At 44.4% G+C, this 25,237-nt stretch overlaps 1 protein-coding gene across 1 annotated transcript; it reads right to left on the reverse strand.

The window, feature by feature from the left end:
• Positions 1 to 1,167: 1,167 nt before the first annotated feature.
• SDHB (succinate dehydrogenase complex iron sulfur subunit B) lies at positions 1,168 to 24,437 on the reverse strand. The gene is made up of 8 exons (XM_073316327.1): positions 24,312 to 24,437; positions 23,332 to 23,480; positions 21,574 to 21,659; positions 18,061 to 18,197; positions 17,567 to 17,683; positions 13,870 to 13,971; positions 11,670 to 11,792; positions 1,168 to 1,385 (listed from the first exon to the last, which is right to left on the reverse strand). The coding sequence occupies exons 1-8, from the start codon at positions 24,384 to 24,386 to the stop codon at positions 1,308 to 1,310; spliced, it is 867 nt and encodes a 288-aa protein (XP_073172428.1). The 5' UTR covers positions 24,387 to 24,437; the 3' UTR covers positions 1,168 to 1,307.
• Positions 24,438 to 25,237: the final 800 nt, after the last annotated feature.

A 25,237-nucleotide genomic window follows, 5' to 3' on the forward strand; every position in this document is an offset into this window, starting at 1 on the left:
ACATAGACTCAGACGCTCCTTTGCCTCTTAGCAATAGGGAGCATGGAGAGTACATTTTTTATAAGGTAACAAATTATTCATATGGAAACTAAATTCTTCCCATAGATGGAAGAGATTGTCAGATTTTGCAGAAGGGAAGATGTAATAGAATACAGACATATCAATAAGTTAAAGGGGACATGTGCCTGCAGTTAGCTGAAAGCCATTAAAATATTTGCACATGGAATCTTGTGGATCTGTATCCAATTAGGATGTTAACTGGTGCTGATGGCTTTCAGGAACTATTAACCACAGGTCAGCTGCAACTAAGTGAAATATGTAGCACACGGGGCACTCAATGAGACTGAAAAGGAAGCAAATTGAAAATTGATTTAACCACAATCCATAGCCAACCTATGGAACTCATTGCCACAAGTTCTGAGAGCACCCCAGAGTTCTAAGTACTCAAAAAAGGAGCAGATAGTTATATGAATAAGAACACGCAGGGTTCCATTAAATAGAAGTATGCTTCAGGAGGGATGTAACTCCTCGTGCTTCAGAGCAGACCAGTAACTAACAGGGGAATAAATAACATTCCACTATGGGTAGCTTATTCCACAGTTTTGCATTACAGGGTTTCTTGCACTCGGAAGCATCTGATGCGGACAACTTCTTAGCATGTACGCAATGTATGCAGTGCCTGACCAGGATTCATCCCTGAATTTGTTGTGCTGGTTGGATCATTAAGTTCTCGGGCTGGGAGACCACTGGTCTGAGGCAGCATAGCACTTGCCTAGGTAGTTACAGTTTCATTGACAGGCAAGGTTCTTCCCATAAAACCTCCCAAATTTTCAGGCTGATGATTCCCACATCACATGTAATTTCTACCCACACACCTTCCTTGAAAGCTTCTCCCATACCTTTAACCTCAGCGATGGCTATATTTGAATGAACGTTATTAGATGAATTATCGTCTTCGGGTTACTACTTTGCTGTGGTGCCAACGTGGAAACAGATGACCTCCCCATATCCAGAATCTTAGAGTGAAGCCTGAGGTGTAGCACTCCCATAACCTGCACACACCAGAGGTCAACCAATTTCAGACTTCAGCTGGACTTTACAAATTCATCCAGGAGGCACAGGGGAGAGAGAGAAGTTGGTTCAATTATATTAATATAGTAGGAGCTCTTATTTGTTCTTTACAGTATTTATTGTACATGCATATCTCTGGAAAACATGAGTCCCTGCTGGAACCCTCTTTCTAAATCATATATAAATTACCTTCAGCTACAGTATGTGCGTTTTACGTCTATGATTAAGAAACAGCATTATGCGCTGACTGCCTTCTCTTTGTAAGTTGACATCATTTTCTTGATTTCGGCAATTGCTTTTCCAGGGTTCAGTCCCTACAAAGACAAAGTGTAACAGTTAGCAGACAGAGAAATTAACACTACACTTAATAGAGTTTCCTTTACATCAACGTGGGTTAGTGTTGTAAGCTCACAGCCACGCCAGCCCCACTGAGGCAAGCTGGCAGAGTGTGGGCTGCAAAATCCACGCCTTCTCATTTTGAAAAATAAAAGTAGAGTCCACCTGCTCCCATGGCAAGCCCCAGTATGGTGTCTCCTTTTGGTTGTTCGCATGATATGGTGCACAGGGGAGCCACTCAGTTATGATCTACCCCAGACAAGACAGGCAATATCCTGGATGTCTCTGCATACCATAACGTGAGATGATGCAAAGTCACTGCACTCCCAATTCCAACTTTTCAGGGAAGGAGTGGAGCAATGTCTGGGGGTGGGGGGAGGAGAGGAGAGGAAGAGGCAAGCCAGGTGGGTTGAGTGGGGACATATCCAGCAGGTAGCTGCCTCTCTGCAACGGTGCCCAATTCTGACCGATAAAATCTCCAAAAAAGGCCCTCGTTCAAATGTTTGCAGCCCCTTCCTGGGCCACAATATATATTTGTTAGCACCAGCCCATGTCATTTTAAGAAACAAAATGATTTGTTATCTTTTGGTCTGAATACAGCAAGACCTAACAAGCACCCACTCAAGGGACTGACAACAAACCTAATGGCTCAGAGAGATAAGATCTCTTGATTAAGTTGGAGCAGCGTTGTACTCAATACATTTGGAGGTATTTTCACATGGGCTCCGAAGGCAGGAGCTTGCCTAATCAAGATGGTCTCCTGTGTAAGTTTCACTGGAGTCAAGATACAAAACCTAATGTTTTATTTAAAACTAGGAGAAAAGAAAGAACCGCATCTTAAATGGAACCTGAGGTATAGAAAGCAAAAGCACTTCAGGCTACAACACAAAAATGATTCTAGCACACCATCGTGCTTCTGGTTGTTCAGTTTTCCAAAGGATGTTGTTGTTGTTGTATTGTAGAGCCACCATTCATGCCGTGAAAGGACTTTATATAATCCTGTAGTGCTGCCTAACTAAATGAGTATGCTTAATCTCAACATAAAAGGGCAAAATCACAAGCACCCTGCCAGACCGCTAATCATGGAGAATTCAGATATGACCAAGGGAAGACCCAGGGTTACAGTGTCTAGGTTGAAACATGGTGATTATTAACTAATAAGTCAGATACCGGTAAGAAACGCAAAACCCATGATTAGCTGCTTCATTATAATGCTCACACAATTGTCTCTCTCTCACCTGTGCACACGCACACAGGATCTTCTGTTAGTATAGATGAACAGTGACTTCAAGGGAACTACATCAGTTCACATCAACTGATGATCTAGCTCCAAATGTAACTAGTTACCTACATTCTGTAGAAGTCAGCAATAAATGTAACCTGGAATCACAATTTAATACGCACAGAAGCACTGAGTTTTAGTGATCAGCACTTGTAGAGATGGATGATCCCTGAGAATCTTACTTCCAAGAGTTATGTAGTCCTGGAGCAGGCATTTGCCTCCTGCCTACTAGGTAGTGGGCTTTCAGTTGTAAATCTGATTAGAAGCAATTTCTTTGCTGTTTTCAAAAAGCTATAGGGAAGAATTTCACACCTTTCCAGATGCAACCCACGTAGAGTTAAAGACTACTACTATTTGCAGGAGAGCTAGACCCCTTCAAACTTGATTATCTGCCATGACAACTCACTAGGTCACTGCATGATGGAGATTTTACTTTCTGCACAGATTTGATTTGAAAAATTCATTCCCATGGTTCTGAATGTAGCGATCTGCACATTATTAACAAGCAAACTGGGAGCTACCTAAACTGGCCCTGGTAACAGGCTCCCACTGCATTACAATTCCCAGACATAGCTGAAGCCCACTTTAGCATCTTCACACACTCACACACTATATAGCACTTCAATGATACCCTGAATGGCAGGAATATGAACAGATACTTATTTAGAGGATAAACGTACTGCTCTTGATGGTCTAACACCAATATTTAGAACCATGATAGACTTCCCTCGCCTACCACAACTCAGTGAAGGCACTGCAGTCATTACCTGCACCTCCCACTGCTATTATAGCCCTAATCTCTGAAGCAGAGATTACTAATTGTGCCTAATTGAGTTGAAGTGCATGGCAAATATCCCCTAAGAAGGCAGCTTTCAAGACTTTCTGGAGTCTTGCATCCGGTAGCTCACGAAAGCTCATGCTCAAATAAATTGGTTAGTCTCTTAGGTGCCACTAGTACTCCTTTTCTTGGAGCTCATAAGACTCTTTCCTGGATTTTTTTTTTAGGGTGGGTGGGAGATAATGAGGCCCCTTGCTAAGGGGGTGCATATGTTCCTAGGAAAAAATCCCAGCATTTCACAAACATGTTAGTCAAGAGACTTTCTTGCTCGCACCCCAGTCATTGGGCCCACAGACTGAGTGCAAGTACCCCTGCACCTATGACCCCCACTGGTGAGGGAGAAGAGATGTCACAATTGCTTGTAATACAAACAGTGAGCTTCAGTCACCGTTCCATTCCATGAAAGGTTTCACTTATTGCTATACAAGTGCAGCAGCTGATTGTTCACACACAAGAACATACAGCACATTTCAGAGGGCAAGTTTAAAGTTTTGTTCAGCCTGATGCGCTCTCATTCCTCAACCTGATCGTCTAACAACCTACATGGGACTCTACTCACCTGCTCCCACCGCACATCATCTTTGCAAACATCCTAGCAGTGAGATCAGGCAGGGAGGGTGTGACCTTACCCAGGGCACAATCTGACCCGGTGATCAGCTGTATCCCCTCAGTTCTCCAACCTGGGATGCTTTTTACACTGCTTTGTTGTGAGAGCTACCACTCCTGATTTGATCACACACAGCCTCCGGCATGTAAGTTACTCCCTGTTATACTGTGAAGGGTGCTATGGCCAGCCACCTTTGAATTACACAGCAGAGCAACACCAGCAAATTCCCAGTCCCGGACTTTCCCCCAAGAAATGAACACCTTGTACTGCCCAGCCCTCTACTGGGCAACACAAGCTCATATAAAGTCTGTCATGTTATTAATAGAAAATGAGATGCACAGATCTTGTTATCCTAAATGGAGCTTCCCAAACACTTCAATCCAAACACCCCGGTCTAGATCAGTGGTTTGTGACGCATGACCAGAAAGGGTTAAACATCCCGCAGGATAAATGATACAAATCCAACTCTTAAAGACACATTAGTAGATAACTTTTGTGTTTGTGTGTGTTTACATATATATTGGTAGAGGTTAACAATGTAATCAAACAGTCCCTGGCTATGCTGTATTGTGAATTCAGAGATCAAAAGGACATCTTAACATTTAAATGAACTGTAAACATAGGATATCCTATATTCATCTCTCCTTGAAATGTATAGCAAATCATCTGTGAATGGTGGAAAAACAGGCAATTGCCTTATGTTAATCTGTGTAGATAATTACCAGTGATGCTTAGGAAATGGATCTACTTCAAAAGTCTCCATAATTGCCTGTTGTTCACTGAAGGACTCCGAGCTGTTACAAGAAGGCCTGAAACTATATAGAGATGTTATGGGTCCCAATCCTTTTATTATATCTCAGATTCTGCTTGAGACTTCATGCAAGGGAAGCTTAAGCCACAAGGCTGAGATTCCTGACTGGACCACCCTGAATATATATCGGAATATAAGCTATGAACTAATTCTGAAAGAGCTCTTTGCAACTACAAAGCTCCCATCTCTGCTATGAATCTGAATCTCAAGAATTGTACTCATGTCTGTATGTATACTGATCTTTTAACCAATATACTCTTATTTTTTAATAAATTTTAGTTTAGTTAATAAGAACTGGCTGAAAGCATCTATTTGGGTAAGATCTGGAATATTCATTAACCTGGGAGGTAATGTGTCTGATCCTTTGGGATTGGTAGAATTTTTTATATGATGAATAAGATTTTCAGTAATCCTCATCATATTTGACTTGGGTGTCTGGGCGGAGGCCTGAGGCTGGGTTGCTTTAAGGGAACAGTGTTGTTGGCTTCTGGGTAACCAGTGAGGTATTGTAGAAGCTGTTGTGTGCTGGCTTGGTAAATCTAAGTATTGGAATATCCACCAGCTTCAGGGATTGTCTGCCCCATTCTTTACTGTTCACCCTAATCGAGCGACCTCAGCTGGCTCCCCTGGGACTCCAGTCACAGTGGTTCTCAACCAGGAGTATGTGTACTCCTGGGTGCATACAGAGGTCTTCCAGGGGGTATGTTGTTAGGATATAGATATTCAGGTCTGTCTGTAAAGGCCTACACTCTAAGAATTTAGGTGTATTCTTATCACTTGGCTAGTTATAGAGGTATAAAAGAAAGAATCAAAATCAGTCTGCCAGTGTAAGGGCCTTCTCTTACTGTGACAGTCTGAGGCCCTGTGCTTAGGCTAAGGCCTTTGGCTAAGCAACAGAGGCAGCCATAAGCTGGGAAGTGAACAGTCACGTCCTCACATTCCAAACTAGTCACATTGAAATAAAGTGCTATTGGGCTGTTAGGAATACAATCCTGTCCTGATAGTGCATATCACCTCCAGAGAAAGGGAAGTGCCTAGAAAATGTAAAAGGAAACTTAGTTTGATAGCATCCGGTCTGGCAAGAACTCACTTATCAATAGCTGGGATGTGAAATCCTCACTTCTGTATTGTTTTGTCATTATAGTTCCCACTTTGCTATTGTTTGTCTGTATAATCTGTCTGGTTCTGTGCCCTGGTCTACACTAGGACTTTAGGTCGAATTTAGCAGCGTTAAATCGATGTAAACCTGCACCCGTCCACACAATGAAGCCCTTTATTTCGACTTAAAGGGCTCTTAAAATCGATTTCCTTACTCCACCCCGACAAGTGGATTAGCGCTTAAATCGACGTTGCCGGCTCGAATTTGGGGTACTGTGGACACAATTCGATGGTATTGGCCTCCGGGAGCTATCCCAGAGTGCTCCATTATGACCGCTCTGGACAGCACTCTCAACTCAGATGCACTGGCCAGGTAGACAGGAAAAGAACCGCGAACTTTTGAATCTCATTTCCTGTTTGGCCAGCGTGGCAAGCTGCAGGTGACCATGCAGAGCTCATCAGCACAGGTGACCATGATGGAGTCCCAGAATCGCAAAAGAGCTCCAGCATGGACCGAACGGGAGGTACGGGATCTGATCACTGTTTGGGGAGAGGAATCCGTGCTATCAGAACTCCGTTCCAGTTTTCGAAATGCCAAAACCTTTGTGAAAATCTCCCAGGGCATGAAGGACAGAGGCCATAACAGGGACCCGAAGCAGTGCCGCGTGAAACTGAAGGAACTGAGGCAAGCCTACCAGAAAACCAGAGAGGCGAACAGCCGCTCTGGGTCAGAGTCCCAAACATGCCGCTTCTATGATGAGCTGCATGCCATTTTAGGGGGTTCAGCCACCACTACCCCAGCCGTGTTGTTTGACTCCTTCAATGGAGATGGAGGCAATACGGAAGCAGGTTTTGGGGACGAAGAAGATGATGATGATGAGGAGGTTGTAGATAGCTCACAGCAAGCAAGCGGAGAAACCGGTTTTCCCGACAGCCAGGAACTGTTTCTCACCCTAGACCTGGAGCCAGTACCCCCCGAACCCACCCAAGGCTGCCTCCTGGACCCAGCAGGCGGAGAAGGGACCTCTGGTGAGTGTACTTTTTAAAATGCTATACATGGTTTAAAAGCAAGCATGTGAAAGGATTACTTTGCCCTGGCATTTGCGGTTCTCCTAGATGTAGTCCTAAAGCCTTTGCAAAAGGTTTCTGGGGAGGGCAGCCTTATTTCGTCCTTCATAGTAGGACGCTTTACCACTGCAGGCCAGTAACACGTACTCGGGAATCACTGTAGAACAAAGCATTGCAGTGTATCTTTGCTGGCATTCAACCAAAATCCGTTCTTTATCTCTCTGTGTTATCCTCAGGAGAGTGAGATATAATTCATGGTCACCTGGTTGAAATAGAGTGCTTTTCTTCAGGGGACACTCAGAGGAGCCCATTCCTGCTGGGCTGTTTGCCTGTGGCTAAACAGAAATGTTCCCCGCTGTTAGCCACAGGGAGGGGGGAAGGTTGAGGGGGCAGTCACGCGGTGGGAGGAGGCAAAATGCGACCTTGTAACGAAAGCACATGTGCTATGTATGTAATGTTAACAGCAAGGTTTACCCTGAAAGAGTGTAGCCACTGTTTTATAAAATGTGTCTTTTTAAATACCGCTGTCCCTTTTTTTTTCTCCACCAGCTGCATGTGTTTCAATGATCACAGGATCTTCTCCTTCCCAGAGGCTAGTGAAGCTTAGAAAGAAAAAAAAACGCACTCGCACTGAAATGTTCTCCGAGCTCATGCTGTCCTCCCACACTGACAGAGCACAGACGAATGCATGGAGGCAAATAATGTCAGAGTGCAGGAAAGCACAAAATGACCGGGAGGAGAGGTGGCGGGCTGAAGAGAGTAAGTGGCGGGCTGAAGAGAGGGCTGAAGCTCAAATGTGGCGGCAGCGTGATGAGAGGAGGCAGGATTCAATGCTGAGGCTGCTGCAGGACCAAACCAGTATGCTCCAGTGTATGGTTGAGCTGCAGCAAAGGCAGCTGGAGCACAGACTGCCACTGCTGCCCCTCTGTAACCAACCGCCCTCCTCCCCAAGTTCCATAGCCTCCACACCCAGACGCCCAAGAACGCGGTGGGGGGGCCTCCGGCCAACCAGCCACTCCACCACAGAGGATTGCCCAAAAAAAAGAAGGCTGTCATTCAATACATTTTAAAGTTGTAAACTTTTAAAGTGCTGTGCTTAAAGTGCTGTGTGGCATTTTCCTTCCCTCCTCCACCACCCCTCCTGGGATACCTTGGTAGTCATCCCCCTATCTGTGTGATGAATGAATAACGAATGCATGACTGTGAAGCAGCAATGACTTTATTGCCTCTGCAAGCAATGATTAAAGGGAGGAGGGGAGGGTGGTTAGCTTACAGGGAAGTAGAGTGAACCAAGGGGCGGGGGGTTTCATCAAGGAGAAACAAACAGAACTTTCACACCGTAGCCTGGCCAGTCATGAAACTGGTTTTCAAAGCTTCTCTGATGCGTACCGCGCCCTCCTGTGCTCTTCTAACCGCCCTGGTGTCTGGCTGCGCGTAACCAGCAGCTAGGCGATTTGCCTCAACCTCCCACCCCGCCATAAACGTCTCCCCCTTACTCTCACAGATATTGTGGAGCACACAGCAAACAGTAATAACAGTGGGAATATTGGTTTTGCTGAGGTCTAAGCGAGTCAGTAAACTGCGCCAGCGCGCCTTTAAACGTCCAAATGCACATTCTACCACCATTCTGCACTTGCTCAGCCTGTAGTTGAACAGCTCCTGACTACTGTCCAGGCTGCCTGTGTACGGCTTCATGAGCCATGGCATTAAGGGGTAGGCTGGGTCCCCAAGGATACATATAGGCATTTCAACATCCCCAACAGTTATTTTCTGGTCTGGGAATAAAGTCCCTTCCTGCAGCTTTTGAAACAGACCAGAGTTCCTGAAGATGCGAGCATCATGCACCTTTCCCGGCCATCCCACGTTGATGTTGGTGAAACGTCCCTTGTGACCCACCAGAGCTTGCAGCACTATCGAAAAGTACCCCTTGCGGTTTATGTACTCGGCAGCTTGGTGCTCCGGTGCCAAGATAGGGATATGGGTTCCGTCTATAGCCCCACCACAGTTAGGGAATCCCATTGCAGCAAAGCCATCCACTATGACCTGCACATTTTCCTTGATATCAGCAGATCTTTGATTGCGTGAGCTACTTGCATCACAGCAGCCCCCACAGTAGATTTGCCCACTCCAAATTGATTCCCAACTGACCGGTAGCTGTCTGGCGTTGCAAGCTTCCACAGGGCTATCGCCACTCGCTTCTCAACTGTGAGGGCTGCTCTCATCTTGGTATTCATGCGCCTCAGGGCAGGGGAAAGCAAGTCACAAAGTTCCATGAAAGTGCCCTTACGCATGCGAAAGTTTCGCAGCCACTGGGAATCGTCCCAGACCTGCAACACTATGCGGTCCCACCAGTCTGTGCTTGTTTCCCGAGCCCAGAATCGGCGTTCCACAGCATGAACCTGCCCCATTAGCACCATGATGCATGCATTGGCAGGGCCCATGCTTCCAGAGAAATCTGTGTCCATGTCCTGATCACTCACGGGACCGCGCTGACGTCGACTCCTCGCCCGGTATCGCGTTGCCATGTTCTGGTGCTGCATATACTGCTGGATAATGCGTGTGGTGGTTAATGTGCTCCTAATTGCCAAAATGAGCTGAGCGGCCTCCATGCTTGCCTTGGTATGGCGTCCGCACAGAAAAAAGGCGCAAAATGATTGTCTGCCCTTGCTTTCACGGGGGGAGGGAGGGAGGGAACGGGGGCCTGACGATATGTACCCAGAACCACCCGCGACAATGTTTTAGCCCCATCAGGCATTGGGATCTGAACCCAGAATTCCAATGGGCAGCGGAGACTGCGGGAACTGTGGGATAGCTACCCACAGTGCAACGCTCCGGAAGTCGACGCTTGCCTCGGTACTGTGGAAGCGCTCTGCCGAGTAAATGCACTTAATGCACTTAGAGCATTTTCTGTGGGGACACACACTCGAATATATAAAACCGATTTCTAAAAAACCGACTTCTATAAATTCGACCTAATTTCGTAGTGTAGACATACCCTGTGATTGTTTCTGTCTGCTGTATAATTAATTTTGCTGGGTGTAAACTAATTAAGGTGGTGGGATATAATTGGTTACATAATCATGTTACAATATGTTAGGATTGGTTAGTTAAATTTCAGGAAAATGATTGGTTAAGGTATAGCTAAGCAGAACTCAAGTTTTACTATATAATCTGCAGTCAATCAGGAAGTGGGTGGTTGGGTGGGTGGAAGGGGGGAAAATTGGAATCATGTTTTGCTAAGGGCAGGAATGGGAACAGAGACACAGGTGGAAGGCTCTGTGGTGTCAGAACTGGGAAGGAGGATACTAAGGAAGGAAACAGAAATCATGCTTGCTGGAAGTTCAACCCAATAAACATCGAATTGTTTGCACCTTTGGACTTCGGGTATTGTTGCTCTCTGTTCATGTGAGGACCAGGGAAGTAAGTGGGTGAAGGAATAAGCCCCCTAACATATGTCAATTAATTTAGATCAGTGTTTCTCAACCTGGAGGTCACAGGACAGGTTTTTTGGGGGGAGGGGGGAGGTGTCGCAAATGCAGGGCCTATATTAGGGGTGCCAAGCAGGGCTACTCCCTGGGGCTCCACAAAGCTAAGATACACGCTTGAGCCCCAAGGAGAGGGCTCGAGCTTGAGACTCCTGAAAGGAGGAACAGTAGTTTGGAAAGGTTGAGAACCACCGGTCTAGATAAAACAATAAGACAAGTTTATTAACAGTAGAAAGAAGGTAATGACTGAGGCTATATATACACTATGCAGTGTTTAGCGACACAGCTGTGCTGTTAAAAGACGTGCAGCCTAGCCACTGCTTGTCGGCAGCTCTCCTGCTGAGAGAAACTTCCACCTTAAACGAGTGGCATTAGCATTTTACAAAGCGCTGTTCACACCGGCACTTCTTGTCAACAAAACTTCTGTCTTTCGGGGGCGGGAGTGTTTTTTTTTTTTTTAAACATCTCTGAATGACAAAAGTGGTGTCTTTCACTTGCCTGTGTAGACAAAGCCTGAATCTTTCAGCCAAGATCCCTCCCCCAGTCCGAAGCTGTTTAATTTGTTCTTCAGGTGTTATGGAAACCGTGGGTAGAAAGGAGGAACAGATAATTTGGGGCATCTCCTATCTCTTTTTAGAACTCTTTCTCCTCTTTGAGGATCATCTCCAGCTGAGGTTCAGGAGACAAAGTCTGTGTGGACAGAACCCCCAGCTGTTTCTTTTTGTCAAGATGTAGATTTTTGCCCACATCCTCTTTCCTGCCAAAGGGTGGCCACTTAATCAGGTGATAGTCCATTTGATCTTGCTGACATCTGGCTGAGGTGTCGGCTAAACTTGTGTCTCTGGGGAACTGGTTTGACTCTTCCCCAGACTTGGAACATTGCTGTGTTAATATCATACAGCAGAATCCTATAACTTTATATACATCACCACCACATATTTTACCAGAACAATAATGATCAGTAAATTATGAGTTTTCAAATGATACCTCACAAGGCATACTTTGTACGAAATTTATCATAGTGTTGAAAAAGGGGTGAACATAGGGGTACATGCTGTCAGAGGGATACGTACCTTGGGGCAAGTCTGTGTGCAGTTCATGATGGTATGACAGCGGTAGAGGGAAAATGGGTCCTCAAGCTGTGCCAGACGTTCTTCTGTGTAGTCATCTCTGGAGTCAATCATCCAGCGATATGCCTGAAAAGCAGAGCGTTACTGGGCATGCTGTATCCTTCCATACTTGGAAAAAAGCATTTGATTAAAGATACATATCAAAAGCATGATTTAACTTAAGGCTTTCAGGGCGGAGTCTAAATCACTTCCTTTAATATGCTGCAAAAATCCAACTACTTCTTTAAAATCTTGGGTGCAATTGTTATTGGAAGTAATTAGTTAAAATATCTGGAAATTGTTGCAATAGCTAATGTGATCTTTCATCAATGGAACAGTGATTAATTTGCTTCCTCTGACAGTGCAATATGCTCAGTGCATTAACATGACAGGTAAGATGAAGATGAAAACTACTAAGTAGTTTTCATCTTCAAGGCACTTTAGAAAGTGTTATTTGCTCAGAACACCCATGTGAGGTAAGCAAGTATTACTATCATTTTAACATCACAGGCAAGGAAACTGAGGGAGAAAAATTAGAGAAAATATCATAGTCACAGAGAGAGAGTCTCAGAGCTGGAATTTGAACTCAGGAATTCCTGGCTTTCTATCTTGCGCTCAGTCTCTCTCTCTCTACAATGTATTATATTCAGTACTGACCCACTGATCTTTTGGAACAAGCCAGGAAGTGGGTTTAATACCCTTCTTTGGAATGAGGAAAAAAAAAGGGGATCTCTAAAGGACAGTAAAGAACATGACCCAGTTAGTCTATGTGCATCATCCAGAAGAGCAAGCCAGCCTCTGGTAAGCAGTGGAAAAACAAGATACCTTCTATTTGTGCCTTACTGCTCTTCAGGCTGTTAGATAATGAAAAACGCTCATTACCTAACCCTTAAGTAGTATCACAAGGCCTTTCATAACATCTGTACCATGCCCCATCCACACTGTTCACAACAAGCAGGGCTTCGAGTGAATAACCAACACTAACTGGGGATGAATTACACAGGATTAGAGAGAGGTGCATCCCCGTGTGGAGCTACTGACTTTTCAAAATTTATTTTCATAAAATATCAAGGTTGGAAGGGTCATCTAGTCCAACCCCCTGATCAAAGCAGGACTGATCCCCGACTAAATCATCCCAGCCAGGGCTTTGTCAAGCCTGACCTTAAAAACTTCTAGGGAAGGAGATTCCACCACCTCCCTAGGTAACGCATTCCAGTGTTTCACCACCCTCCTAGTGAAAAAGTTTTTCCTAATATCCAACCTAAATCTCCCCCACTGCAACTTGAGACCATTACTCCTTGTTCTGTCATTTGCTACCACTGAGAACAGTCTAGAGCCATCCTCTTTTGAACCCCCTTTCAGGTAGTTGAAAGCAGCTATCAAATCCCCCCTCATTCTTCTCTTCCGTAGACTAAACATCCCCAGTTGCCTCAGCCTCTCCTCATAAGTCATGTGTTCCAGTTCCCTAATCATTTTTGTTGCCCTCTGCTGGACTCTTTCCAATGTTTCCACATCCTTCTTGTAGCACGGGGCCCAAAACTGGACACAGTACTCCAGATGAGGCCTCACCAGTGTCAAATAGAGGGGAACGATCACATCCCTCAATCTGCTGGCAATGCCCCTACTTATACAGCCCAAAATGCCATTGGCCTTCTTGGCAACAAGGGCACACTGCTGACTCATACCCAGCTTCTCGTCCACTGTCACCCCTAGGTCCTTTTCTGCAGAACTGCTGCCGAGCCATTCGGTCCCTAGTCTGTAGTGGTGCATTGGGTTCTTCCGTCCTAAGTGCAGGACTATGTACTTGTCCTTGTTGAACCTCATCAGATTTCTTTTGGCCCAATCCTCCAATTTGTCTAGGTCCCTCTGTATCCTATCCCTACCCTCCAGCGTATCCACCACTCCTCCCAGTTTAGTGTCAAATATATTTTATAGTGTTTTAATATATTTAAGGTTATTTACTAAATCCCCTTGCTCTTGAGCTCTGAGTAAACAAGACCCCCTTAAAAGGATTTACAGTGCCACATTGCACATTTCCACTGGCTTCAGAAAAAAGGGGAAGTGCCAGAAAGTAACTCAACAACCCTGTTTTATCAAACACCATCATGCCGCCCTGCCCCCGCCCCGCCCCTCCCCCACGACACAGCAGTTACCTTCTTCTTACCTGCATAAGCACTGCAGGGCCCAGGTATTTGTCTCCGTTCCACCAGTAACTGGGGCAGCTGGTACTGCAGCAGGCACACAGAATGCACTCATAGAGTCCGTCCTGAATACAAACGGGAGAAAGGAGAGCCAGCAATGCACGACATTATCTATGAAACAATTCTTCTGAAAGGTGATCTTCACAGACATGTGCTTCCCTGGCCACCCTCTTCCCCCTTGTGACTTCCTACTTCCATATGTTCCCATGCGAAGTGTGGCAAAGGACCAGTTTCTGCACTTGCAGAGAGATTACTGTCAGTTGGTGCTTCGAAACAGGAAGCCAGGGATCCTTTACTTCTGGCTGTATTGTAATAAGATTCTTTGTGGAGGGAGGGGGCAATGAAAATAGTGGGGGAGTAGGAGAAGTGGAAGAGAAAACAATGCTTACATTCCAACAGCTTGTTTCAAGCAGGCCACACTGGGCTTGTAAGGAAAAGCATGGAAGCATCAAGAGCTGATCATAGCTCAAGTCAACATTCCCAGGAGGAGAAGGAAATAGTGAAGGCTACCAAAAAAGGAGGGCAAAACCACTAAAGAACAGAAGTGGTATTTTACCATGTGTTTTGAACAGATCCACAAATACAACTTAGGGCAGTCATACCATCCCTGCTCTCCCAGCCACAGCATGAAGCCACTTCTATATACAAAACACTGGAGTTGTGTTTTTCCTTTAACTATTTGCTGGAGCATCACAGGATCCGGCACATTATATGAAAACAGACAATTATCGTATCCTGACTGTTCAGAGTTCCATTTATTAGGGACACTGAGAGAAAAAAAAAAGAAAAAAAGGAGATGTACTATACAGTACGGCACTGGACCTCTAGGCCAGTGTGGACACAACGCCTGTAGCTAGGAACACAATAGTCCATTATTTCATAGTAGAACTCCCAAGCGTAGACTATGGATGAACACAAGTCAGGAATAAGTAGTCCTCTGATAAGTAAGAAAAAATAAAAGTAATAGGGTCATTTTTGTAAGAGGGTCCTCTATGTCCTTCCCCCCACCTCAAGTTAAAGGTTGTTGCTTGATCTGATTTAAACTTAATTTCTGAGTATTGCTTCTTGGGGATACACTCTAACTGGGCTCCCCTTTTAAAGAATGAACCCTATTTGCACAGGACTGCAATTCTGAAGGTTTTGAATTAAAAATACAAGAATAAATTTATCAGCAAAGAGGAGCAATAAAATAAGTCTACAGGAGAAGAGATGGGTTGTACTGCAGTGAAATCCTTCCAAATGTAGGAAGTATCAAACTCATTTTCAATACTTCAACTATATTTTCCTAAAAAATTGAAGCTTAAGTTTCAAGAAGCTAATCAGAGTTTGTGGCAAAAGTGCTGTATGACTGGAGAAAAGGTTTCAATGTATTTTTGGAAGACTTAAAAGGACAAAGTCAAACTGAAATTAGCTTCTTTCTCAAAACTTTTAGCAGTTAGTAGTAATACCCGAGATTACAAGAAATAAAAGATTTGAGAAAAATGTTTTGTTTTTTCAGTTTACTTTGTGCATTTGACACCACATCGTGCCTGGTCAGTTTTGCTTTGTGTAGGTTTTCATAAAGCAAGATAAGAATTTTTTTTAGAAAAAACAGCAAAACCCGAAACATTGGTAGTATCAGACTCCAGCACTATATAGCAACTGAAAAGACTTTTAATTCATTTTTTTTAAACTGATGAGATTTCAAATGGATGTCACTTTATAAAAGGAAAGCTGACAGGACTTTTAATTTAATCATCCCATATACAGATGGCACCATGGCATCTTTTCCATACCCTAATCCAGACTTTCAGACCTTTGGATGGGAAATTCTGGGGTTTTTGTTAAACAACGTACAGTAAAAGCTTTTTTATCTGGCATGCTGGGGGAATGGGGGGTGCCGGTAAGTGAAAAATTCCAGTTAACTAAGAGGGAGGGAGTTTGGGGCGTGGGAGGGGATGCAGGACATGGGCTCCGGGAGGGAGTTTGGGTGGCGGCTCGGGACAAGTGCACAGTAGGGGCTTTGGGGTGCTGGATCTGGGGGCGCTTACCTTGGGTGGCTCTCCACAAGTGGCGAACTGTCCCTGCTGCTCTTAAGTGGAGGCGCGGCAGGCGGCTCTGCATGCTGCCCCTGCCCCGTGCTGAACGCTGGCTCTCCAGCTCCCATTGACCAGGAACTGCATCCCCTCCCACACACCAAACCCCTCGTGGCTGCTCCTTCGCCTAGGAGCAGCAGGAACATGTCACTGCTTCTGGGGAGCTCCAGGTAGGGAGGCTGCCAGCCCCGCGCCAACTGGACTATAAACTGGACTTTTTATGAAGATTAGAAACACCGGTTTAGAGAGCTTTCCAGTTGGTACAAGGCTGGATAAACACACCTTTTTCTGTACTGGTATTTTATGGTACCACTGACATTTTTAGCAGTCATATGATGGCTTCATATGTCAGAAACACTGGAAATTTTCAGATATTCCTTTAGAAATTATATCCTGTTATTTCTCACATGTTTTTAAACAATTTCTTAGGGTTGTTTTGTTTGTTTGTTTTTTAAAAAAGGAATATTTGCAGTTCAAACTAAGCCCTCTTTCACTTCTTTGGACAACCTAGCCCATCTGCTCCTCCTTGATACTGCAGTGATATTGCAAATGCAACACCATGGTACTGGCCATAGCAACAGACCAATGTCCCTAGCACAAAATTATAACTTGATAGCAGGATCTTTCCAGACAGGCTGGGGTGTGAAGAGAAAAAAACCTGTATTTTTCCACCAACTGTAGCAAAAGGGGAAACCTACAGAAAGTTACTGGCAATGTAAAATGTTTTCTCTCAAAATGTTTTCTTTTTTCCTTCAAGACTTTTCCAGTGGGCAAATCTCTTTAAAGGCCCTCCCATCTTCAATCTTAGCTGTCAACAGTGTAAAGCCCCCAAAGGGCTTACTTACCTGGGAAAACAACAGTGTGTTAAAACATGACCAACAAAGACTCATGGTACCTTATACAATATTAACTGTGGCTTAACACCATGGCTATGTCCACAATGCCAAAAACATGTGTTTTCACACTGAGCTAGCTAACGTGCATTAGCTATTTCCCTGTAAAATCCTAGTGGAAACAAGGCACTGTTGTTTTTACCATGATGTAGTCAGCTGAGGTCTAACTTGGATAGGGGGTATAGAGTTGACCACACCAAGCTACGTCAAGGTAATACCTACAAAGCCTAGTCTCACCTCGCTGTAAAATCACAGAGATCTAATGCATGTTATCTTGATATAAAAAAAGCAAAAACAAAAAACCACAAAAACATTTTTCTTTGGCAGCGAAGACAAAACCTCAGTGCAGACAGCTGATCTGATGTTTAAGTCCGTGTCTACACTGCTTGTTTTCCCATCACGTTAGACTACAACCCATAGGAGTTGTGGTAACTAACACTATGTAGTTAGTTTCCCCATGCAAACAAACCCACAGAATCCACATTCCAGCCAATCAATTCCCACCACATAAGGGAATCTCTGAAAGGATTCTAGCAGGGATGTGAAATGATTGCACCTTCCACTCTGCACCTACCTCTAAGGAACAGCCCTGACTTACGTACGACGACAGACTTGTTAAAATATCTAACCTAATTCTTATATGGATGAAATTAAAGCACCGGGGTGGGGGGGAATAAAACATGAGTATTAACCAGTTTCTGACGATCTTCTATAGACTGCAGATACTGTTCTTTGCCCTGATTCGATTCATCCCTCTTCTTCAGGTAAGGCTCAATGGTTTTGTACTGAGCATAGAAGTTACTCATGTCCTGAGTTTAAACAAAAAGACAAAAATTATTTTATTAACTATTTACTATGATTTGTACTAGCAAGAGATCAGACATTCTGTACGCACATTCAGGCAAAATAAGTGTTGCATTTGCCCCTTTAACTTCCCACTTCCTATTTAACAGTAACAGGTGTAACCACTGGCTATGAAGCTACAGGAATAAGGAATCAGTTACTCAGCTCTCTCTGCCCCAGCTCTCATTGTTCTGTCACAAAATTTTTTAGAAAGACATTATATAAAGGTACGAATTTTGGAATGATCTCTCAGCAGCGTGCTGCTCTATCCCTGAAAACCACGGTATAGCCTGAAACACTGTCATCCGTGGTCCCACAAATCACAACAGAGGCAGAAACTCACCGGAACGAGATCCTTTACCACATACATATGGGGGAGAGGGTAGATTTTGGAGACCTTGCTAAGGTTGGTGTCAATTCTTTTGGTACAGGCCAGGGTGTTCCCACCATTGATGTTCATAGCGCAGGAGCCACAAATGCCTGAGAAGGAGAGAAGAGACAATGGAGCATCGGACTTGTATCCTTTCACCCTCTTGGTGGGGCCTTCTTGCCCCAAACTACCCCTTTCCCCCAGCCATTATGCCATCTTAAAAGCTAGTGTAGTTGTCACTCTTCTACCAGAAGAAAGATCAGAATTCTCTTGGGATCTCATTCAAAGCCACTCTTGTGCCAGCCAGAAGTGTCACTGTTTAACAATGAAACAGGCTCCATCAGACTTCCATCAAGAGATGACTATGTTGCGTCTGTAGCAGAAGCTGGCAAATTCAGGGTTGACAAAGGTAAGGTAATGCACATTGGAACGAGTAATATGAACTACACCTACACATTACCAAGCTGTAGCCATGCAGGAAATAGATTTGGGTGTAACTGTGGACAGCTCCCTGGAAGTTTCTGTGCAATCTGGAGCAGTGTTCAAAAAACACACGCAAGCAAAACATATTTGAGGCTCTACAAAGAATGGAATGGAAACTATTAAGATTATAGTATCTTTATATAAAATCCATCACACCCCCGCAGCTGGAATACTGTGTTCAGATCTGGTCACTCCATCCCTAAAGGGATGTAGCAAAAACAGAAGGGGGCCTAACACAGGTGACCCAAAAACCAAAGAAGACTGAAGGCACAGTGAACTTCGATACAGGGGAAGATTGAAACAAATTGGGATGGCATAGCTTAGAAAAGAGACATGACAGAAGATTATAAAATAATGAATGGTATACAGAAGGTATATTGGACGCTGCTATTTATCTTTCCACAATTGAAGAACAACGGGAAAGCCAGCGAAACTGAAAAGCAACCATTTTAAGCCTAACAAAAGGAAACACTTTTTTGCACTGGTAATAGATTCTGTGGAACCTGTCCCAAATATCACCGAGACGAAGAGATTTAGTGTTCCAAAGAGGGATTCACTTTTTATACGGACACAAAAATTTTAAGGGGCATAAAGCCCAGGTTTAGGGGATAAGCCAAACAGTAACTAACAGGTTAAGGAGCTTCCTTTGTTTATTCTATTATGCGGATTCTTGAACTGTTCTCAGAAGCATGTGATACTGGCCACTTTTAGACAGGGTACTGGACTAGCTGGACCACTAGTTGGATCTGGTGTGGAATTCCTGCACCCTCACCCTGACAGCCCAGCAAGCTATCAATAGGGACTGGAGAGCAAAACAATGTCTGTGGCAGAAGAGGACATATATTAGGTCAGCCCAACACGATATGGGACTGTTAAACTTTTAAAGAACAATATTCAAAGCAACTACTTCCAAATGCATAGGGAACTGAACTGAGAGTAAGCACCACCTCTTAGGTATTTGTTTCCTCAACACCAGATTCTGAAAGCAACTGCACAGTGTGAAATTCCTCGTTGTGATATCCAGAGTCAATACTGGGCAACAACATTTAAAACCAGATGTCTTTTAGACAGTTCTGGGGAAAAGATTGTAGTACTTGAGACTAAACAGAAATCTATTCCCCTTCCATTTGTTTCTGGTTTTTATTTCCAACCTTGTATAATTAGTTAAAAATGAGGACTCTGCCCCCTTTCAACCCATCTTTCTGTCCCATGCCAGCACAGCACAACTGTTCCCAGGTCAGCACACTGACGTTACCAACAGAATTATGGTCTCACCCTGGGACTGAGCAAGAGAAGCTAGGCTGGATAACAGAGAAGCTACAAAATCAACATGGTACTCATTAAATGGATAAAAAATTGGCTAGCTGATAGATCTCAAAAAGTAATTGTGAATGGGAAATTGCCATCAACTGGGAGTGTTTCTAGAGGGTCCCACAGGAGACTGGCTCTTGGCCCAACACTATTCAATATTTTTATCAAAGCCCAGGAAGAAAAAGAGAACTGATAAAGTTTGTAGACTACACAAAGATTGGTGGAATGGTAAATAATGACAAGATAGGTAAATGATACCGAGCGATCTGCATCACTTAGTAAGCTCGGCGCAAGAGAACAGCATGTGTGTTTCAAGACAGTCAAATCAAAGACCTAAGAACGAAGAGCCTAGGCCACATTTAAAGGATAAAGGGCTACTCTGGGAAGCAGGGACTTTGAAAAAGACTAGGGGTCATGATGTATAATCAGCTGCACATGATACTTACATAGAATCATAGGGTTAGAAGGGACCTCATCTCCTAGTGCGACACTGTGACTAAAAGGGCTAACGTAATCCTTGGATGTATAAACAGGAGAATATTAACTACAAGTAGAGAGGTTATATTACCCCTGTATTTTACACTCAGGTGACTGCTACCGGAATACTCTGTCCAGTGCTGGTGTCCACATTTCAAGAAGAACATTGGAAAAATTGGAGAGGGTTCAGAGAAGAGCTGAAAAAATGACTGAAAGATTGGGAAAAAAGCCTTACAGTGAGACTCAAAGACTTCTACCTACTTAATTTATCAAAGAGAATAGACTAAGGGATGACTTGATTAAGGTGTATAATTACTTACATGGGGAACAGAAATTTGATATTAGAGGGATGGCTCTTCAATCTAGCAGACAAAGGTAATGGATGGAAGTTGAAGCTAGACAATTCGGACTAGAAATAATCTGCAAATATGGAACAGCGAGGGCAACTAGCCACTGGAACCATTTACCAAGGATTATGGTGGATTTTCCATCACTGGACATTTTAAAATCAGGATTGGATGTTTTTCTAAAAGATCTGCTCTAATTCTAACAGGAATTAATTCAGGGAAGCGTGTGTTCTATTAGAGGTCAGGCTAGATGAACACAGTGGTCCCTTCTGGACTTATAGTATATGAAATATTTGCAAAACCAGAAACAATTCTTGGCCAATTACCCTCCTGCATTCTAGCACACACAAAGGAACACAACAGAAGTGGCTTTTAAAATCATCAAGGTTGATTTTCCCCCGACACTAATTATTTAACCTGGTCAAGAGTGAAAAATCCTTCAAACATTCGCAGCAAACAAAACAAAACTCAGGAGCAATAATTTTGACTGATGTACTGAGATTGAAACAAAGTTATTTGATAACTTTCCTCTATGAATGAGCCTAGCACTTGAACCTGACAGATGTCAAGTGCCCTGTACTTAATAGCAACAGAGGCAGTATAGTATATGAAGGTAGGGTGACCAGATGTCCCGATTTTTGGGTATTTTTCTTATATAGGCTCCTATTACCCCCACCTTCGTCCCGATTTTTCACACTTGCTGTCTGGTCACCCTATACTAAGGTCTATCCTGAGTTGTTCTTCTGGACATAGGATATCCACTCTCATCATCCACTTTTGTTTAGATGAGTATCTTCTCAGAACCCAGTGTGTCAAATGATCCACAACATAACTGATTTTATAATTAATTATAAAAAGAGCACCTCACCTTCCCTACATGATCTGCGGAAGGTCAGAGTGGAGTCCATCTCATTTTTTATCTTGATCAGCGCATCAAGTACCATAGGCCCACACCTATAATGGAAACCAGTCACTTTAATAAACCTGCATATTCCCCACAGCCCAGCTATTTCCTTTCCACTCTTTTCACACATTAGATTCTGGAAACAAAGTTACTTGTCTGACCTTGTTTGCAACAACTCCCTCTTTGCTCCTGATGAAATTCTGAAGAGATTCATTTCCTTATTTGAGGAGCAGTATCTGCACCCCCCAGTTATCAGCCTATATGTCTGTTGTTACAGAACACAGATCCTACAAAAACTGGATTTTTTATTCTTCGCATTTCTATTAGGAAGTGCCTATCAAATATACTAAGGATAAAAATTCTAAATACAATAGCTTGCCCATTTAAACCAATCCCAAGTGACAAAATATATATCACCCAATCAAATAAAACACAGATACTACCCCATGTGCTTTAATACACCCCCTCACCAAAATTCCTGGGGGGGTACGAAGCCACCAAAAAACCAGATGAGCTTCGCACTGTGCCCCAAAGATCAATAACTCTGGCTGGGTTGGACAGTGGGGAGGCTTTCATTGTAAATGACCTTGCTACAGGCTCCTCCCCTTTAAATCAATTATGAGTTTATTATTATGAGTTTCAGTGTCCTCATTAAGCATAAATGAGGCGATAATACATAAGGAAAGCTAGGTCTCAAAATCATTCAAGTATGTAATAAATAGGTTTATGTAATAGGTAAGAAACAAAATTCCACCCAGAAACTAGTCAGAAACCAATGCTGGCTACAGAGTAGCAACAGAGTCAGCTCTCTCCGCAAGATTTTTTTTTAATAAGCATGTGGCTACATTCTGCATTAGTTTAGAATTTCAGAATAGACTTAAATGGACCCCAAGTAGTGTGCAATGGATCCTGAGGAAACAGAGGCACAGGTGTTTGTACGAAGGTTCCTTCCTACATCCCAGAGAAAAGGCTGCACACTTCTTGCTAACTGCAGAGGGAAAAACTGTTCTTGGCCACAGCTACCACTTGAGCATCTCTAATACAACCCCAAGCTGCAAACCCAAGTGATAAATGGCAGGCACACATGCTCACTTTGAGAGGAGCTGATGTAACCTCCATAATTTCTGCTGGATCCTTCTCTTGATATACCAGCATGAGCTGTACATGCAGCATGGTTCCACTTTGGAATATACATGGAAACTTTATCATGTATTCCAAAACATGTTAAAACCTTGGATGTGTTTGCGTTTCTAGTATGGCTTGGGGACATTTGAGGGTCTCATGTACATTCTGAAATTGAACTATCCTTTTAATCATCTTGAGAGACACCTGTGTTGGACTCCTCTGGACACAGTTCTACTTATCACGTTCTGGCCCTGTGTTACCATCAGGCTAAAGGAATTGTACTACATGGTTGTACCTTTACTTCCTTTACCTGGTGACAACATTATCTGGTCCCATCTACACTGGCAAAATCAAGCTTGTTATAACATGATTGAGACACGTCTGTGCGGTAAGTGATCATCCTAACATAGCTTGAATGATCATGTAAAACTAATACAGCTGCTATGACCTTTAATTAACAGCTACAGAGTGACTAAATTAAACCCACGTCTAGAGTCTCAAAGGATTTACACCACTCCAAAGCTAACAGAGGAAAAGGCATCTCTGTGGAGCAGCACTCTGGGGTCAGCATCCATATAATTTGACATGCATACTCACTTATTCAGATCAATTTCATAGGTCTGCATGTGCGGCTTGTCCCCAGGCTTGTCTGGATCCCATCTGTAGATGGCAAACGTCTTGATACGTGGGGCTACGGCCTGAACAGCGGGTGCTGCTGCAGCTGCTGTCTGTGCTCCACGGCAGGCCTATGCTCAAACAATGACAACACAGCCCCTTAGATTTCCTTTGAGTATTTTTCTAGACAACACATGTTGGGTTGGGAAGAGATTTATTTTGCTGCCTAGCGATTAAAGCAAGATTTCTGTAGTCAGGAGCCCAGGATCGACCACTGACTTACTGTGTTGCCTTCAACAGGCGTCCACCTCAGCATTTTCATTTTCTAATTAAACAGACAGAGATAATACTTACCCCTTACCCACATACCTGCTACAGTTTCCAACACTGCTAACATCAGAGGAGAATTACAGATCCAATTTTGGGTAGCGTAACCACCACATATAACGTCTACAGGGCGTAGCCTATCTAGATGTCCATTACTTACTCATATATTTTTGGCATAAATCGGTAGAGAGCACCATGACCAACCTAGAGGACTTTAAAAATGATTCACGTGCCTCTCAAAAACCTCATGTTTAGCCAAACAGAACAGCTGTCACCAAAGTCACCGACGTGTCCCTGGTGGCCCCAAATCTACCCAGCCTCGCAGCGCCCGCCCCTATTTCACAGAGAGAGAAACTGAGGCACTGAAAGGGGAAATGATTTGCCCAAGATCAGACGTTAAGTCAGTGACGATGACGGGGGAGCCCCCAACCCACTCCCAGGGGGCGATGAGGGGGGGCCTGGCAGAGGCGCGATGGGGGCAGGAGACCCAGGCAGGGCACCCAGGAGACTCTTCACTCCTGGATTCCCTCCGCCCCCTTTCCCCTCACAGCCCCCTGGCAGCTCCCCACCTCCCCCCCTCTGGGCCCAGCCCCCGACCCGCTCCCTGACGTATCCGCCCGCCGGGCCCCCCTCACCTGCCGCGCGGCCGCCCACAGGGTCACCGCGGGCACGCGGCGCTTCAAGGAGACGCCGACTACGGCCGCCGCCATCTTGGGCGTGGACACCCACCGCGAAACGGGCCGCCACAATCCCACAGGCCACCGCGACGGAACAGGAAAGGACGCTGCTTTCCCTAAAGACCACAGAGCCGAGACTAGGCGGCCATACTGGGAGTGGCTAAGTAGGGAGACAATGGAAGGGCCTATGGGGAGGGGCTGAACCGCTGAGGAGCGATGGAGCCAATGGGAAGCCACATTGGGAGCGCGAGAGGGCAGAGAGAGCCAATGGGAGGCCACATTGGGAGAGGCCGCCGGCAGATGGAGCCAATGGGAAGCCAGATTGGGAGTGGCCCCGTGCAGATAGAGCCACTGGGAGGCCATATTGGGAGAGGCTCAGGAGATAGCGCCAACAGGCGGCCATATTGGGAGTGGCGGGTGACTGGTTGATGATTATGCGGTTGGCTGATTCAGAAGAAGGTCTGATGAAGTTGGTGGAGAAGACTATGAATGGCAGAATAGGGTCTAGAATTGAATGTGGCCCAGGCAAAAACTCCGGTGGTTTGCAAGGATCCTGGGAAAACACGAAAGATCACAGTGATCAACATGGCGGTTCAGCAATGAGAAATTATTGCTGCTTAGGGCACATCACGGTGGACGATGGAAGATCGGGATCCTGAAGCCAGCATCGGACTAGCAAGAGCGAAAGAGACATTCTGGAAGCATAAACGTCTGATGAGATGGTACATAAATCTGAATCAGACTCTTAAAAATGTACATTTGGTCTGTGTTAAATTACAGCTGTGAAACAAGGACTTTCAAACAGTCGATAATACAGACGGCACAAGCGGTCGTGCTATAGAAGAATTCTGAAAATACCCTGGGTAGACCAAGTAATCAACTAA

The sequence above is a fragment of the Lepidochelys kempii genome, chromosome 18, assembly GCF_965140265.1.
Source record: "Lepidochelys kempii isolate rLepKem1 chromosome 18, rLepKem1.hap2, whole genome shotgun sequence".
NCBI classification, from domain to species: Eukaryota; Metazoa; Chordata; order Testudines; family Cheloniidae; genus Lepidochelys; species Lepidochelys kempii.

Bases quoted from the DNA above. Each gene is read 5' to 3' on its own strand.
- SDHB (XM_073316327.1), bottom strand. From the start codon at position 24,386: ATGGCGGCGGCCGTAGTCGGCGTCTCCTTGAAGCGCCGCGTGCCCGCG. The intron at 11,793-13,869 runs GTAAGAAGAAGG...TCTGCTTTTCAG, and splicing joins GCCCTGCAGTGCTTATGCAG to GCATATCGCTGGATGATTGA. The intron at 1,386-11,669 runs GTACGTATCCCT...TTGTCTTTGTAG, and splicing joins GCACACAGACTTGCCCCAAG to GGACTGAACCCTGGAAAAGC.